Source organism: Somniosus microcephalus, chromosome 17, assembly GCF_052327205.1.
Source record: "Somniosus microcephalus isolate GS21.2 chromosome 17, FLI_Smic_1.0, whole genome shotgun sequence".
NCBI lineage: Eukaryota > Metazoa > Chordata > Chondrichthyes > Squaliformes > Somniosidae > Somniosus > Somniosus microcephalus.
The window spans coordinates 86,455,654-86,474,833 of NC_141003.1; the positions used below are offsets into that span (position 1 = coordinate 86,455,654).

Sequence of the window (19,180 nt, forward strand, 5' to 3'; positions counted from 1 at the left end):
ACTGTTGTAATGTGGGAAACGCGGCAGCCAATTTGCGCACAGCAAGCTCCCACAAACAGCAATGTGATAATGACCAGATAATCTGTTTTTGTGATGTTGATTGAGGGATAAATATTGGCCCCAGGACACCGGGGAGAACTCCCCTGCTCTTCTTCAAAATAGTGCCGCGGGATCTTTTACGTCCATCTGAGAGAGCAGACAGGGCCTTGGTTTAACGTCTCATCCAAAAGACAGCACCTCCGACAGTGCAGCACTCCCTCAGCACTGCACTGGAGTGTCAGCCTAGGCTGTGGAGGCTGTCATTGGGTATATTCAAAACAGCAGTCGATAGATTTCTGACTAGTAAGGGCATCAAGGGATATGGCGATAGGGCCGGTGAATGGAGTTGAGGCAGAAGTTCATTGATCATGATCTCATTGAATGGCGGGGCAGGCTCGAAGGGCCGAATGGCCGACTCCTGCTCCTATTTCTTATGTTCTTATGTGCTCAAGTCCCTGGAGTGGGGCTTGAACCCACGACCTTCTGATTCAGCGGTGCGAGTGCTACCCACTTTTTTTAAAATATTGTATCATTTATTGAACATTAAGAACATTTACAACATCGTGATCCTTCCATTGTATCATTCAAATCCATTCTGCTGCTCTGCACAGCCATTCCTCCCCCACATATTAACATCAAAAGCTGAAGTTTAGTGTGCTACCTACCGAGGCACAGCTGACACCGCGGTTAATGTTTCATTCAACAGCCGCTTCGGAGAAGGGGTCTACGCTTGAAGCAATAATCTGGGTTTCCCCCCCCCCCCCCCGTCACCAAGAGGCTAATGGCCTAATGTTAATTTCTAGCATTTTTATTTCAGATTTTCATCATTTGCAGCTTCATCTTCAGTAAAAAATTATTCAGCAGTGTTCCCTCTCGCTGTTCTCTGTGTTCTCTCAGTGTTCTCTCTCAGTCAAAAGGCTCTACACACAAACTTTCATGTCTTTTCCCTTTGCAGACTGCTAACGAACCAGCTGTGTATTTCCACTGCGCGGCCCCCGCAGTATTTGATCATCTCCATTCTTATGATCTTTCTTCTTGTGATCCTCATTTGCTCTGCTCCCAACGAGATACTCATCCAGCTCTGGTCTTTCAAGGTGTTAATTGGCAAAACCATTAACTGCTTTACGGATGTGTCTCCACGAACAGAATTGCCCCCTGATGGGAGGTGAGAGCACTTCATCTTCGAGTGAAACTGGTGTTCAATTATAGCTCCTCGAGAGCTGACTTGTTCACTAACCAAATGCTGATCTTAGCTACCATGAAATAAAGACAGAGAGTTCTGGGAATCTGTGGGTGGATTCTGACGAAGGTCCTCCATCTGAACATTATACCGCCTTCCCCTTTATGTGCCTTTCACTTTTCATTGCAGATTTACAGTACAGGTAGACTATCCTTTATCCGAACTTCCGAAAACCGAAAACCTCTAAAAACCGAAAGTTTTTTCGTTCAGCATAAGTCGTGCGCTCGACATGACCAGAGTGGCGCACGACTTATGCTGAGCAGGGCAGAGGGTCACAGAGTTCCCTCCTGGGTAGGAGATTGCAGGCCGAGCCGGGCAGTGTGAAGGAGATACCGGGAGAGTGAACCCAACAATACAGCGGCCCGTCCGATAGCTGCAGCGGCCCGTCCGGTATTCTTTTCTCCACCCCCCCCGACCCGACCCAAACTGCGGCCCGTCCGATATTCTTTTCTCCCCCCCACCCGACCCGACCCGACCCCCGACCTGATTTGCGGGCCAGCTTAGTAGGAGTCAGCCGATATCCGGCTTTCCAGAGAAGCAGGAAGGGGAATGAGACACGGAACAGTCGCAAGAGGTAGCCTGAACTTTTCAAATTTATATTAAATACAAATTTCCCAGTCTTATAATAATACCTTCTGAAATCCGAAAAATTCCGAAAACCGAAACTCAGCTGGTCCCAAGGCTTTCGGATAAGTGATAGTGTACCTGTATTGCTATTTTTTTTGGACTCCTTATTAACACAAGAATTGGGAGCAGTAGTCGACCATTCGGCCCCTCGAGCCTGTTCCGCCATTCAATAAGATCATGGCTGATCTTCCGCCTTAACTCCACCTTCCTGCCCGATCCCCATATCCCTTGATTCCCCAAGAGTCCAAAAATCTATCGATCTCAGCCTTGAATATACTCAACGACTGAGCATCCACAGTCCTCTGGGGCAGAGAATTCCAAAGATTCACCACCCTCTGAGTGAAGAAATTCCTCCTCATCACAGTCCCAAATGGTCAACCGCTTATCCTAAGACTATGCCCCCTGGTTCTAGACTCTCCAGCCAGGGGGGAACAACCTCTCAGCATCGACCCTGTCAATCCCCCTCAGAATCTTGTATGTTTCAATGAGATCACCTCTCATTCTTCTAAACTCCTGAGAGTATAGGCCCAATCTACTCAATCTCTCCTCACAGGACAGCCCTCTCATTGGAATGCAGATTCAGAATCATCCTTTTAGGTGGGTGGTGCAAAAATCTCAAATATGCAACTGCGACATTTGATTTCCTCGGTCCCACAGCCTTGCAGAGATGTGTGTGCAGATATTGTTTATTTATTCACGAGGACACAAACACTTGCCTGGCCGCGCCGTGGGCTACCGCCAGGGGAAAGCAGAATCCATCAGAAGGTTGCAGATTCCATAAGCTGAAAAACGTTGTAATATTTTATGAAGTAGAGGGGCTCACGACAGGCAACTGAAACAACGAGGGACGTTAAAGCCCGAGCAGCCCGCTGACGTTCCGTTAAGGTGGAAGGAGGAGAATAAAAGCTTTGCCAAGGTTTCCGCAACAGACAGGAGCTGCTCCAAGGAAAATACTGCGAAGGATGTGAGCAGTGGGAGGCCGTGGATTTAAAAATATCCCCACATTTCTCTTTGATCACCGAGTAGTGAAAGCAGGTAATGCGTCTCTAACGTTTCCCAGTTCTGACGAAGGGTCATCGACCTGAAACGTCGACTCTGTTTCACTCTCCACGGACGCTGCCTGACCTGCTGAGTGTCTCCAGCATTTTCTGTTGTTATTTCAGATTTCCAGCATCCGCAGTATTTTGCTATTGTAATTGGACATTGTTTTGTGATGCGATGAGACAACTTGCACAGATTTTGCAACATTGCCTAGAATGTACAGCACAGAAACAGGCCATTCGGCCCAACTGGCCCGTGCCGCTGTTTGTGCTCCACTCGAACCCTCCTCCCGCCCCTCTTCATCTCACCCCATCAACATAACCTTCTATTCCTTTCTCCCTCATGCGTTTATCCAGCTTCCCCTGAAATGTATCTGTGCTATCCGCCTCTAACCACTCCCTGTGGTCGCGAGTTCCACGTTCTCACCACTCTCTGGGTGAAGAGGTTCCAGCTGAATTCCCTATTTGTTCCCAATAGACTCATTTGGCTTCATATTTTTGCAAAGTTATCAAATCTTCAGAAACCCGTTTAGATCTGCCCAACTTGAACTGCGATGTTAACCACCCAATGACAGAGGAGAAAAGGCATTTTACGAGAACCAAACGTTGCCTCCAGTCATCTCGTCAACCAGCCCAAACACTCTTTAGTCAACGGTTCACCCTGCATTTCCTGGTTGCATCATCTGCTCTGCACTCGATGATTGTGTCATGAATCTTATAATGACTCATGAAGTAACACTGGGCAGCCAGCTGGTGGCGCCATCCAAGGAGTATAAATACTCGGGCGTGGGCCCAGCTTGCTCAATGTGTCTGTAACCAGGAACTAGTGATGTAACTAGAAATCTCATGGTTTTGAAACAGTTGATTAAAGCCTTGTTTTACACTCAAACCAAGTACTCAGTAGTCTTTTTACATCAGATTGCTTGCTCTGTGGTTACCGACAGGCCTCTTTACTCTGCACTCCTAGACTGGCTTGCCTTCTCTCCATTTAATACTCGACCAGTCCATTCTGCACTTGATGTCCCTTCTCTGTTGACTGCTCTGCGTTCAATCCCACCTGTTCTATTATAAGAACATAAGAATTATGAGCAGGAGTGGGCCGTACGGCCCCTCGAGCCTGCTCCGCCATTCAATAAAATCATGGTTGATCTTCGACCTCAACTCCACTTTCCCGCCCAATCCCCATATCCCTTGAATCCCCATGAGTCCAAACATCTCTCAATCTCAGTCTTGAATATACTCAATGACTGAGCCTCCACAGTCCTCTGGGGTAGAGAATTCCAAAGATTCACAACCCTCTGAGTGAAGAAATTCCTCCTCATCTCAGTCCTAAATGGCCAACCCCTTATCCTGAGACTGTGACCCCTGGTTCTAGACTCCCCAGCCAGGGGAAACATCCTCCCTGCATCTACCCTATCAATCCCCCTCAGAATTTTAAACGTTTCAATGAGATCACCTCTCATTCTTTTAAATTCCAGAGAGTATAGGCTCAATCTACTCAATCTCTCCACATAGGTCAACCCTCTAATCAGTCTAGTGAACCTTCATTGCAAGTGTATTCTTTCGCAGATAAGGAGACCAAAACTGTGCACAGTACACCAGGTGTGGTCTCACCAAAGCCTAGTACAAGTGTTGCAAATTTTTTTTTTACTCGTTCCTGGGATGTGGGCGTCGCTGGCAAGGCCAGCATTTATTGCCCATCCCTACTTGACCTTGAGAAGTTGGTGGTGAGCCGCCTTCTTGAACCGCTGCAGTCCGTGTGGTGAAGGTGCTCCCACAGTGCTGTTAGGGAGGGAGTTCCAGGGTTTTGACCCGGTGACGATGAAGGATCAGCGATATATTTCTATGTCAGGATGTTAGAGGAACTTGGAGGTGATGGTGTTCCCATGCGCCTGCTGCCCTTGTCCTTCTAGGTGGTAGAGGTCGAGGGTTTGGGAGGTGCTGCCGAAGAAGCCTTGGCGAGTTGCCGCAGTGCATCTTGTAGACGGTACACACTGCAAACACGGTGCACCGGTGGTGGAGGGAGTGAATGTTTAAGGTAGTGGATGGGGTGCCAATTGATGTGCCTCAATAAATCCGAGACTCGATGTTAGCGAAACAAAACAAGACTTAGAAGGTAACACACAGAGGAGAATGTATCTTCCATCCAGAGGTCTGCCGTACTGGATGTGCTGCAGGCTGGGCCAGCTTACATAGGAGCCAGGTATGGGCGGAGCCCTACACACAGTACAATACAATGGAAATGAAACTGAAACCAACCACAGTCACAGGCAGAGAAATACTGATGAGTGATGAATGGAATATTTCATCACATTCACCCCTTCTATAGATTTAGTCTGTTCGGGGGTTTGATAGTCCTCTGCGACCGACGTGGCTGTTGTGGTGCCGCGGGTGTCGGCTGGGTGTCCCCGGTGGCCTCCTGGGTCTCTGCCGGGGGTGCCGCCAGGGTTGTTGAAGGGGTAGTTGGTGGGGGTACCGTTGGTCGATGTTCTTCCGGGGGTGATGAAAGAGTAGTGGGTGGGTAAGAGTTGCTGTGGTCGTTGTTGCTGCTGTTGTCGTGGTTGTTGTCGTTACCGGCTGGGGCGACGTCTTTTATGGACACGGTGTCCTCCCTTCCGTCGGCATGCCGGACATACGCGTATTGGGGGTTGGCGTGGAGTAGGTGCACTGACTCCACGAGAAGGTCCGTCTTGTGGCCCCTCACATGCCTTCGCACGAATACCGGACCTGGGGTGGAGAGCCATGACGGCATGGATACGCCTGAGGTGGATTTCCGGGGAAAGACAAACATTCGCTCGTGAGGCGTGGCATTAGTGGCAGTACACAATAGAGACCGTATCGAATGGAGCACATCTGGGAGGACTTCCTGCCAGCGGGAGATAGGGAGGCCTTTGGTCCTTAGAGCTAGAGTGACTGCTTTCCATACTGTCCCGTTCTCTCGCTCCACTTGACCGTTACCCCGGGGGTTGTAGCTGGTGGTACGGCTCGTGGCGATCCCCCTGGACAGCATGTACTGGCGTAGCTCTTCACTCATGAAGGACGCCCCCCTATCCGTATGGATGTAGCTCGGCATACCGAACAGGCAGAACAGGCTGTTGAGGCATTTAATGGCCGTGGCGCTGGTCATGTCTGGGCAGGGGAAGGCGAATGGGAAACGAGAGTATTCGTCCACAATGTTCAGGAAGTAAACATTGCGGTCGACGGACGGGAGGGGGCCCTTGAAATCTAAGCTGAGCCGCTCAAAGGGCCGTGTAGCTTTGATTAAGTGGGCTCTATCTGGGCGGTAGAACCGAGGCTTGCACTCAGCGCAAGTGCGACAGTTCCTGGTCAGGGACCGAACTTCCTCAATCGAGTAGGGTAAGTTGCGGGACTTTATGAAGTGGAACAGCCGCGTGACCCCTGGGTGGCAGAGGTAATTGTGGAGGGTCTGTAGCCGATCCCCGGTGGCGCTGGCACACATCCCTCGTGAGAGGGCGTCGGGGGATTCGTTAAGGGCCCCTGGCCGGTAAATGATGTCATAATCGAAGGTGGAGAGCTCGATCCGCCACCTAAGAATCTTATCATTTTTAATCTTCCCCCTCTGTTTATTATTGAACATAAACGCTACCGACCGCTGGTCGGTAAGTAGGGTGAAGCGTTTGCCGGCTAGGTAGTGGCGCCAGTGGCGCACTGCCTCCACGATGGCTTGGGCCTCCTTTTCTACGGAGGAGTGTCTGATCTCGGGCCCTTGGAGGGTCCTCGAGAAGAAAGCTACGGGCCGCCCCGCCTGGTTGAGGGTGGCCGCCAAGGCAAAGTCAGACGCATCACTTTCCACTTGAAAGGGAGTGTTCTTGTCCACTGCCTGTAGCGTGGCCCGCTCAATATCCTGCTTAATGCTTTTGAAGGCGGCATGGGCCTCAGCAGAGAGCGGAAAAGAGGATGCTTTCAAGAGGGGGCGGGCTTTGTCGGAGTAGTTGGGGACCCATTGGGAATAATAAGAAAATAACCCCAGGCACCTTTTCAGGGCTTTGGGAGTGTTGGGCAGGGGCAGCTCCTGTAGGGGGCGCAATCGGTCGGGGTCTGGTCCAATTTCCCCATTCTCCACCACGCTGCCTAGTATGCAGAGGCGCGTGGTGTTGTAAACGCACTTGTCCTCGTTGTAGGTGAGGTTGAGTTTTTGTGCGGTTTTCAGGAACCTCTCGAGGTTCGAGTCGTGATCCTGCTGGTTGTGACCGCAGATGGTGACGTTGTCGAGGTAGGGGAAGGTTGCCTGCAAGTGGTGGTCATCGACCATGCGGTCCATCTCCCTCTGGAAGACCGAGACCCCATTCGTCACCCCAAAGGGGACTCTGAGGAATTGGTAGAGGCGTCCGTTCGCCTCGAAGGCGGTGTACGGGCGGTCCTCTGGTCTGATAGGGAGCTGGTGGTACGCTGACTTGAGGTCGATGGTGGAGAACACCCGGTATTGGGCGATTTGGTTCACCATTTCTGATATGCGGGGTAGCGGGTAGGCGTCTAGTTGGGTGTACCTGTTGATCGTTTGGCTATAGTCGATCACCATCCGTTTCTTCTCGCTACCCCTTACCACCACCACTTGGGCGCGCCACGGGCTATTGCTGCGTTCAATAATGCGCTCTTTCAGGAGCCTGTCTACCTCGGTCGCGATAAACCGCCTGTCCTCCCAGCTGTACCTCCTGCTTTTGGTCGCTATTGGCCGGCAGTTAGGGGTAAGGTTCGCGAATAGCGAAGGCGGCTTTACCTTCAGGGTAGCCAGACCGCACACTGTGAGGGGCGGCTGGGACCCACCGTAATTGAGCGTGATGCTTTGGTGGTAGCACTGGAAATCCAGGCCCAAGATCACGCTCGCACATAGATTCTTCATGATTAATACTTTAAAATTATCGTATACAGTTCCGTTAACGGACAATTGTACCGTGCAGTAACCCATAATGGTCGATGTCTGGGTTTTATCAGCCATAGAGATGGTACCCCGAGTAGGGACCACCTTTAGGGAGAGTTGTTGTACCAGTTCAGGGTGGATAAAACTCTCCGTGCTTCCACTGTCAATTAAACATTTAACCCTGCACCCGTTTACCTCGATGTCCACCATTGATTTGGATAGCAGGTGCGGCCTGGTCTGGTCCACTGTGACCGATGCCACTGTAGGGCCCTGATCGAGACAAGATGGCATCCACGCTGTCTGCTCACAAGGTGGCGGACCCCACGAGGTCGGGCAAGATGGCGTCCAAGATGGCCGCTCCCACGGCACACACGCGGTGGTGGCGGGTTTTCCGGCGGGGTTCCCTCTGCACACCTTCCCAAAGTGCCCCTTCTTACCGCACTTAAAGCAGGTGGTGCCTTTCGCCGGGCACAGGTTTCTGGTGTGCTTCGGCTGCCCGCAGAAGTAGCAGTTGGGTCCCCGACGCGTCGCGGCTGTCGTAGGGCTTCTGGGGGGAAAGCGGGGCCCCGACGGTATCGGGCTGCCGGGCGGGGAAGATGCCTTCCAAGGTGGTGGCGCCCTTGGTGCACACGTGGCGGCGTGGACGGCGCGGGCTGAAGAGTAGGCGTCCGAGTTTCTCTGGGCCACATCCAGGGATCGTGCTGTGTCCGCAGCCTGTTTCAGGTCCAATCCCGTTTTTTCCAGCAGTCTCTGCCGGATGTAAGTGGAGCTGAGGCCTGTGATAAAGGCATCGCGAACAAGCTCGTCAGTGTACACTGCGGCTTTTACATCTTGGCACTTGCAGTCTTTGCCAAGCGTTTTCAGGGTGCCTAGGAACTCCTCCACCGATTCCCCAGGTCGCTGTGCGCGAGTAGCGAGCAGATGCCTAGCATACACCTCATTCATAGGCTGCTGGTAATGCGCCTTTAAGATGTCGCAGGCGGCCGGGTACGTGTCGGCGTCTTGGATGAGGGGGTAAACCCGGTGGCTTACCCAATTCCGCAGAATTCCGAGTTTCATACTCGCAGCGTCCGCAGCGTCTTTGACGGCTGCGGAATTGTCCAGGAAGAATTCCATACACATAAACCAGTGTCCGAAGCGTGCCGATGCGTCCGAAGCATGCTGGTCCAAATCCAAACGTTCGGGTTTCAAGAGTTGATCCATTGTGTTGAAAATTAAGTCAATAAAATTGATGTGCCTCAATAAATCCGAGACTCGATGTTAGCGAAACAAAACAAGGCTTTTATTGACTTAGAAGGTAACACACAGAGGAGAATGTATCTTCCATCCAGAGGTCTGCCGTACTGGATGTGCTGCAGGCTGGGCCAGCTTACATAGGAGCCAGGTATGGGCGGAGCCCTACACACAGTACAATACAATGGAAATGAAACTGAAACCAACCACAGTCACAGGCAGAGAAATACTGATGAGTGATGAATGGAATATTTCATCACACCAATCAAGCAGGCTGCTTTGCCCTGGATGGTGTCGGCTGGCCAACTGGTGTTGGCTAGTCTTTCTGCTCTACACTTGCAGCCCATTTTATCCATTCTGCCCACCATGGTGCTTGCAGAGCGGTGAAAAGCCCTCAGATGCTCTTGCTACAGTGAACTCTCCACCTCTACTGACAACACCTCACAGCTGCAGAGTTTGAAAAAACCCAAGCTGCACTATTTAGATGTGTGGCTTCCTGCGCTAAACTTTAAATCAGTATCATGCCTTAATGCACAAAAACACGTGTTCCACATCATGTATGATCTAATGAATGGCTCAGTGTGCTTAAAAACATACATAGCAACGAAGAAAACAGATGTTAGTAAACACTGATTCCTAGAGGCCGAATGCATAGTAACGGTAACAATTACCCGGCTAACGTTTAAAAGGAGAATCATTTTTAAATGGACTCAGAAGCAATGATTGCTCTAATTTTTCCCTCCCGGGCGGGCCCTTTATCGGGCTGCGCAGCCCAGTCACGTCTTCACGGTTTCTTCAATGCAACCGGCGGTGAGCGGCCTGCACGGGACATCCAGACCGCGGTGTGGCCGCGCAGCTTAGCCGGAACGCTGCTCAGAAGTGGAATCTTCATGTAACAGCAGTAGGAAGAAAAAAAAGGGCAGCGTTCAGAACGGTGCACGTTCCTCTCCCGCTGCGACAGTGGGTAGGCGGACCGCAGGGCGGGGCGCTGAACCGTGCTGACCCGGTGCGGGACCCGGGTTTGATTCAGAACTGATATGAGTTGGGGCAAATGTGTGAAGGGGTTGCAATGTCCCCGGGGCGAAGGTGAAGAAACAAAAAGTCAGCCAGGGTTCCTGCTGCTGGCCCGACATGTGGGAAAGTGGACCTGGGTAGCTACTTGGGAAAAGAGAAAAGGAAGACTTGCATTTCTATAGCGCCTTCCACCACCTCAGGACGTCCCAAAGCGTTTTACAGCCAATGAAGTACTTTTTGAAGTGTAGTCACTGTTGTAATGTAGGAAACGCAGCAGCCAATTTGCGCACAGCAAGCTCCCACAAACAGCAATGTGATAATGACCAGATAATCTGTTTTAGTGATGTTGATTGAGGGATAAATATTGGCCCCAGGACACCGGGGAGAACTCCCCTGCTCTTCTTCGAAATAGCGGCCGTGGGATCTGTTACGTCCACTTGAGAGAGCAGACGGGGCCTCGGTTTAACATCTCATCCGAAAGACGGCACCTCTGACAGTGCAGCACTCCGTCGGCACCGCACTGGAGTGTCAGCCTGGATTTTTTGTGCTCAAGTCCCTGGAGTGGGACTTGAACCCACAACCTCCTGACTGCAGAGGCGAGGGTGCTGCCCACTGAGCCACGGCTGACGAGAGAGCATCAAGTGAGGCTGTAACACTCCCATGGTTGAATTGCCCATTGCCACCCATCCATGTTCTAAGCTCACCCGTGAGGCACGGCCACTGGGTCAAGGCTACAGGAGGGCTACAGCTTAAGCAACGAGTCTCGCTGTAAAACTACAGATTCTGCAGCACACTCAAGCTATTTGCCACCACCCACACTGGGAGTACCTCCACCTCACGGACTGCAGCGGCTCACCGCCGCCTTCTCCAGGGCAATTAGGGACGGGCAATAAACGCTGGCCTTGCCAGCGACACATCACATCCTCATGAACGAGTAAAAAAGAAACCTGCTGCTAGCGAAATAAGCCGCGGTGACGCTCTGCTGCTGGCTCAAAGCAAAGCCCGGGGTCGCTGATGCGGAAAACTGCTTCTCACATCGTAGACATGAAGGGCGGGTTTGGAAAGGAGCTGAACCAGCACAACACGTTCTGCCTCATTATTTACCCTGACTGGCTAATTTAATGGTTTGTACATGTAACAGCACTCATTGTACTCCACACGTAATTCATTCTAAGAAGACATTATGATGAGTTTCTACACAGATGCAAGCGATACGTTTTATGATTTTATGTAAAGTTTAGATGCATCCCTCATTAAAATAATAATTGTATGCCAACTGCATGAATGACAGGAGCGACCAGCATGTGTTCCACAGGCCAGTTTCCCCTGTCAGAATTTTCAGAATGAAAGATGAATTCAAGGAGCTCCGCAGGCAGATTTGTTGCTTTATGCCTTGTGACCGTTCATCTTCCTTCAAATGTCAACACTGCGGCGTGAATAAGATCATAAGAACGGAAGAAATAGGAGCAGGAGTCGGCCATTCGGCCCCTCGAGCCTGCTCTGCCATTCAATAAGATCATGGCTGATCATCGACCTCAACTCCATTTTCCTGCACTATCTCCATATCCCTCAATTCTCTTAATATTCAGAAATCTATCGATCTCTGTCTTGAATATACTCAACGACTGAGCCTCCACAGCCCTCTGGGATAGAGAATTCCAAAGATTCACCACCCTGAGTGAAGACATTTCTCCTCATCTCAGTCCTAAATGGCCGACCCCTTATTCTGAGACTGTGACCCCTGGTTCTCGACTCCCCAGCCAGGGGAAACATCCTCCCTGCATCTACCCTGTCAAACCCTGTAAGAAATTTATACATTTCACAGAGATCACCTCTCATTCTTCTTAACTCTAGAGAAAATAAATGGTCTCAAAATGATTGTCAATGATGGAAAGTTTTTCAAAAATGAAAGTTTGTGCCGACTTAGCCTCCTGTCAAAATGAAGGCCCATTCATTTAAAAGTGTTCCTCTGTATTATCAAACGGTTGTCTTGAAGTACAAGAAAGCGGGGAACATGAGAACTGATCTTTCAGTCTGTCCGACCCGCTGCTTTCAACAGTAATTGTCACAGGAAGAATAACAGAGTAGGCAAAGATAAAGTTAAAGAGGCCCCAATAACTGACAGTAAAAACTCGAGCCATAATGCTGGGCTTTGTGCTCAGCGCAGTGCCCTGGAAAACTTTCGTTTCTCTCTCAGTATTCAGTTGTGACATCGTAAACCTGGATTCACAGTAAGCTACCAGCCAGGCTCATCTGCACCTCCCCCACTCGCTCTCTCTCTCTCTCTCTCTCTCGCTCTCCCTCCCCCGCCCGCCCCCCACATCAAGGAACTCAATCCCCTAATGCAAATATCCTCAGCCCTTAAGAAGTGAGATACCTTCCTGTTTGCTGATCACATGTCACAGTGCACGAACCAGCTTCATATTCTTCAGGAACCAGACACACTAATGGATCCAAGATGTTCCCTTGGCAGCGGTACCGATTCCCCCGAGACCTTACACTGCACATGGTTTCAAAGCGATTGTCCAAGTTTTTGTCACAGACCCGGATCAAAGTTTAGAACCATTGCACTCTCTCTCTCTCTCTCTCTCTCTCTCTCTCAATAGCAAAATTAAAGTGATGCCCCCTGTGGAAGGCCTCAAATTTTTTACATTTTTAATAAAGAAACGGTTTCTAAACTAGAAACTCTAGTTGCAATGTTTAAATTTTTTTGCTCTGGGGATAACTCCTGCCATCAAGACAGCACCTCCAACAGTGCAGCACTCCCTCAGCACTGCACTGGAGTGTCAGCCTAGATTTTGATTGTGGTGAAAAGGACATTATCGTCAGCAAATAGTGCTTGGCAAACAAAAAAGAAGAGTCTTGCCAAACAGCCTTTGCATAAGTAGGCGCGCGTCCCTTTAAAAGAAAAGCTGGGTTATAGTTCAGCCACTTCTACATCCTGTAGACCAGGATTGGCTAATACAAATTGCTGACTGGCCACAGGTGTAGCTATGGCGACACCGTCTTAGCTACACCTGTGGCCGAAAGTCGAAAATGCCTTACATACACTCACACAATATAGTTAAATGTACTTCACATATATATTTATACTTAAGAGGTGAGGTGACAGTGGCTGCTCTTGACATCAAGGCAGCATTTGACCGAGTGTGGCATCAAGGAGCCCTAGTAAAACTGAAGTCAATGGGAATCGGGAGGAAAATGCTCCACTGGCTGGAGTCACACCTAGCACAAAGGAAGATGGTTGTGGTGGTTGAAGGTCAATCATCACAGCCCCAGGACATCGCTGCAGGAGTTCTTCAGGGCAGTGTCCTAAGCCCAACCATCTTCAGCTGCTTCATCAATGACCTTCCCTCCAACATAAGGTCAGAAATGGGGATGTTCGCTGATGACTGCACAGTGTTCAGTGCCATTCACAACTTCTCAGATAATGAAGCAGTCCATGCCCGCATGCAACAAGACCTGGACAACGTTCAGGCTTGGGCTGATAAGTGGCAGGTAACATTTGCGCCACAGAAGTGCCAGGCAATGACTATCTCCAACAAGCGGAGTCTAACCACCGCCCCTTGACATTCAATAGCATTACCATCGCCGAATCCCCCACCATCAACATACTGGGGGGTCACCACTGACCAGAAACTTAACTGGACCAGCCACATAAATACTATGGTAACAAGAGCAGGTCAGAAGCTAGGTATTCTGCGTCGAGTGTCTCACCTCCTGACTCCCCAAAGCCTTTCCACTATCTACAAGGCACAAGTAAGGAGTGTGATGGAATACTCTCCACTTGCCTAGATGAGTGCAGCTCCAACACTCAAGAAGCTCGACACCATCCAGGACAAAGCAGCCCGCTTGATTGGCACCCCATCCACCACCTTAAACATTCACTCCCTCCACCACTGGCGTACCGTGGCTGCAGTGTGTACCATCTACAAGATGCAGTGCAGCAACTTGCCAAGGCTTCTTCCAAACCCACAACCTCTTCCACCTAAAAGGACAAGGGCAGCAGACGCATGGGAACACCACCACTTTCAAGTTCCCCTCCAAGTCACACACCATCTTGACTTAGAAGTATATCGGCCGATCCTTCATCGTCGCTGGGTCAAAATCCTGGAACTCCCTCCCTAACAGCACTGTGGGAGCACCTTCACCACACGGACTGCAGCGGTTCAAGAAGGCAGCTCACCACCACCTTCTCCAGGGCAATTAGGGATGGGCAAGAAATGCTGGCCTTGCCAGCAACGCCCACATCCCACATACGAATAAAAAAGAAGAAACCTCTGCCACCATTCATAACCAAGGAAGTAGAGCACTCACAACAATCAAAACACACTCGCACTCCACTTTTCACATTACCATTTTACCAACAAACACAAAAGAAGGTTGATGAACACATTCATAATATGGTGCGCGGTGTCTTTTACCCATTCTTTATTTGCTAATCTGTTAACCACATCTGGATTTCCAATTAGCCACATCTGGCTGGTAACTACCTTATTAGACAACAGTGATGCAAACCAGGGAGTTTCCCACATGTTCCAGTAATTATGGGCCCTTTTTGGTAACACAGTTCCAGTTAGACGACTGACTCAACTGGAAGAAAATGAAGATATAGCTGCCCTGCTAGAAACAAATCCTGACACCTTCCAGTGATGACCTCGCTGTGACTAAGCAAGAAATTCCTGACAGATTTGTTGCAGAGCCTGATGCAGCGGGCTCAGGATAATAGCACCTCCTGTGTTCGAGTATAAAGTAATCAAAGTCAAAGAACACCAACCACATCCTGACCACAAACAAGCCAGAAACCATAGGAAATGCATTAAATTCTCCAATCTATTTATGGCCTATTACACACTTGGGTGACTGGATCTTCATCAAGTGTTTCTGCAGCAGTTCAAAATCAATGTGCAGCAAGCAACACAAATAAAATAATCGACCTGCCCGTCAAATCTTACACGCACACTGAAAATGGACACGCTGGCCCGGAATTTGCGTTCAGCGTCGGAGCGACGGCGCTCTCCGCTGACCTTGAAGGAAAGCCGCCCACAAAGATCTTGCCATCGCTGTGGCGCGAATGTCAGCTCTCCCAACATTCGTTTGAATCTGACGCCAAATCAAGCAGATCTCCAGCATCCAGCAGCAGTGATGTCATCAACCTGGCTAAGCAGCCAATCACACTGAAGAATTCTCACAGACAGCAAACCAGGAAGTAAAATGCACTGATTCTGATTTACATTTTATCAATTTTTACAGAGAGCGAAATAAAGATTGGGACATACACATTACACATTAAGGCAGAAGCTGACATATCATAAAAAAACTTTTAAAAAAAAATGTAACTCTTAATCATATTAATGGAAAAAAGTTGACATCCCACAAATATAAAATTCATTTTTCAGGGCCAGAACGGTTGTTCAGCAGTCAATACGCTGTTAAAAACCCAGTTGCACCTCTTCCATGAAGGCAAAACTTTTTTTTTTGCGGTGGGGGGGTGGTTTAACAGTGATATTGCAGTGTAATTGGGGACGTTTTTGTCCTCCAGTGTGATTTTAATTGATTGCCGGCTCGGGAGGGGGGAGTTCCACAGCGCAGCCTGTGGAGGAGCAGGGAATGACTGACCGCCACTTATGGATTTCCGCGTTTATCTGTGCACGCCCTAAATCCTGACGTTCTGGTCAGTTTCAGAGGGGTAATGACGTCAAACGCTGACAGTTTCGCCGTTATTACCCACCGCAAAATCCAGGCCAATGTAATAAAAAAAAACTAACAATCATCTCCTGTGATTCATAACCTTTTAACTATCGTCCAAGATACCAGCAACTATTTGTAGCCAAAACAGACCACACCACAATGCATTGTGTGTAGCAGTTACCCACCAGTACAGACGCTGGACCTGGTCTGCTACTCGCACTACCTACAGTAACTTTATTCTCACCATTTCCTTTATACAGCTCTGCAAGCTGTACCGAGGCAGTCTATATTTGATCAGTCCTGGATTACACCTGGTTTTCATCAGCATGGTGTGAACACTCAGGTGAGAGAAAATCAGCAGCAACATCTTGGCATACACGAAAAAAACTTTGCACAGAACAGAAAGAGGCCCTTCGGCCCATCGTGTCCACGCCGGCCATCTAGCACTGTCTATTCTAATCCCATTATAATTAATTTACATCATGACATTCATATAATATTTATTAGAACAATGTATAATAGGATGAATATTCATTCAAAGATTTTGCATATTATTTATATACTTATTGACAAAGCAAAGCTCTACACAGTGATTGGACTGGCCACAATATACAGCAATGCTTCTCTGCTCACCTTCCTGGGCTTCACCTTGTCATGGTAGTCGTACTGAAAAATTCCTTTGTAACTCAGGCCCAACCACCAGGGGATCCCTTGCTTGTCCTATCAGATAAAGCACAACATTTCAGCACTCAATATAACTTGTCTTTTTAAAAAAAAACATAAAACCATTAATCCCAGAAAAACCTGGGGAGACCAGAGTCCACTGTGTCAAAAAAGAAAGGCTTGCATTTCTATAGCGCCTTTCATGACCACCGGACGTCCCAAAGCGCTTCACAGCCAATGAAGTACTTTTTGAAGTGTAGTCACTGTTGTAATGTGGGAAACACAGCAGCTAATTTGTGCACAGCAAGCTCCCACAAACAGCAATGTGACAATGACCAGAAAATATGTTTTTAGTGATGTTGATTGAGGGATAAATATTGGCCCCAGGGCACCAGGGATAACTCCCCTGCTGTTCTTCGAAATAGTGGCCATGGGATTTTTTACGTCCACCTGAGAGAGCAGACGGGGCCTCGGTTTAACGTCTCATTCGAAAGATGTCATCTCCGACAGTGCGGCACTCCCTCAGTACTGCACTGGAGTGTCAGCCTAGATTTATGAGCTTAAAGTACCTGGAGTGTGACGTTGAGCCACACAACCTTCTAGACTCACAGGCAAGTGTGCTACCCAACGAGTCACGGCTGGTTCTGGCATATACTGTCTCTCCACAGTTGAACTTAGATCATCCGGAATTGCAGCATGCACTATACACTACATGACGTGCAATAGAAGCACTGCTTTAACAAGCACCAGCCCAGAGATTTCGCCCCTCGCACTGCCCCATAATGCGCAAATTATTATCGACAGTGCTGTGCACGAGCTCATTGCACAGGGGCTGTCATTCAGCACGGAAGCAGCAGTGGAATTCTCAGTGACTCACAGATGCAGCAACACCGGGAGCAGATACGCACTCAGACATGGGGTCAGATCTCTGAGCGGTTTTGAGGGCACCGCAGCCTGAGGTTAGACAGTGACTGTAGTCTGGGGGGGGGGGGGGGGGGTGCTATGGCTAACACCGAGGAAGAATGCACATAAAAAACAAGAAGCTGTTAGAAAACCTGCGGACTGGGCAGTTAAATGGCAAATGAACGTAACATGGATAAATGTGAGGTGACGGTGGGAAAAACAGAAATATCATCTACACTGTAGAAAATAAGACACTGAATGGGGGAGAAGAACAAAGGGATCTCGGATGCAGATGAACAAATCAGCGCAGGTCAGCAAAGCATCGCAGAATGCTAACCAAGCACTGGGATTTATTTCTAGGGGTATCGAATTCAAAAGTAGCGAAGTTTGTTAAACCGGTATAGGGCCCTGGTCAGGCTGCACGGTTCTGGTCTCCACACTATAAAAAGGACATAGAAGCACTGGAGACAGTGCAAAAAAGGAATTATAAGGATGCTACCAGAACTGAGAGACTACAGCTATTGGGAAAGATTGAACAGGTTGGGGCATTTTTCTTTTAGAAAAGAGACTTAGAGGAGACTTAGAGGCAGCACGGTGGCATAGTGGTTAGCACTGTTGCCTCACAGCGCCAGGGACCCGGGTTCGAATCTGGCCTCGGGCGACTGTCTGTGTGGAGTTTGCACATTCTCCCTGTGTTTGCGTGGGTTTACTCCGGGTGCTCCGGTTTCCTCCCACAGTCCAAAGATGTGCAGGTTAGGTTGATTGGCTATGATAAATTGACCCTTAGTGTTAGGGGGATTAAATACAGGGGGTTACGGGGATGGGGTGGGATATGTGTTGGTGTAGGGGTTACGGGGATCGGGTGGGATATGTGTCGGTGCAGGCTCGATGGGCCGAAATGGCCTCTATCTGCACTGTGGGGCTTCTGTGATTTCTGTGATTTCTGTGAGACCTGATAGAGGTCTTTAAAATGATGAATGGGTTGGACAGGGTGGATGTGGAGAGAATGTTTCCACTTGTGGCAGAGTCCAAAACTAGGGGCCGTAAATACAAGATAGTCACTAATAAATCCAATAGGGAATTAAGGAGAAGTTTCTTTACTCAGAGAGTGGTTAGAATGTGGAACTCGCGACCACAGGAATAGCTTAGCTGCTTTCAAAAGGAAACTAGACGAGTACACGAGAGAAAAGGGAACAGAAAGATAGGCTGAAAGGCTGAGCTGAGGTGTTGGGAATGGGAGGAGGCTGGTGTGGAGCATAATCACCAGCACAGGCCAGCTGGGCCGAATGGCCTGCTCCTGTGCTGTACATTCTGTGTAGTTCATCAGTAAAGGAAGGTTTATTCGAGGGTGGATATGTCATTCAGTCTATTCTCGGCCAGATCAAGGAAAGGAGTCAGTGGCTGCCAAACAAAATAGATCAAGTGATTTGTCATCACAGGCAGGGCATCAGCAATCTGTCCAAGGTGACAGGAGTCCCACTAGAGGACTTGTAACCCTCCCGCCCATTGACATAGGTCGGCATTTCATGCCCTGATACCCAGACAGCACACGATGCTGCTGATTCCTCCATCATTCCCCCACGCCAAATGACACTTTGCTATTTGGATGCAGCATTTCCCTCCAGTGATGCTGCTACCACAAGGGGTTCAAAGGAATCATAGTCAGGTTCAGGCTCAGCGAAGCAAAGAACAAAGGATAGTGCTGTATAAAAAATAAAAATACATATACTCAAGATCAGCCCGTGACTCAGTGGGCAGCACTCTCTCGCCTCTGAGTCAGAAGGTTGTGGGTTCAAGTCCCACTCCAGAGATTGAGCACAAAAATCCAGGCTGACACTCCAGTGCAGTGCT

The 19,180-nt window shown here is 49.2% G+C and overlaps 1 protein-coding gene across 8 annotated transcripts in view; it reads right to left on the bottom strand.

The window, feature by feature from the left end:
• The window catches only part of frmd4a (FERM domain containing 4A), an 894,188-nt gene that overhangs the window by 83,294 nt on the left and 791,714 nt on the right, over nucleotides 1-19,180 (bottom strand). For all 8 annotated transcript variants that reach the window (XM_086010812.1, XM_086010811.1, XM_086010810.1 and 5 more), the window contains one exon: nucleotides 16,397-16,483. In XM_086010812.1, coding sequence (XP_085866938.1) covers nucleotides 16,397-16,483 — 87 coding nt within the window. The remainder of the gene's footprint in view (nucleotides 1-16,396; nucleotides 16,484-19,180) is intronic.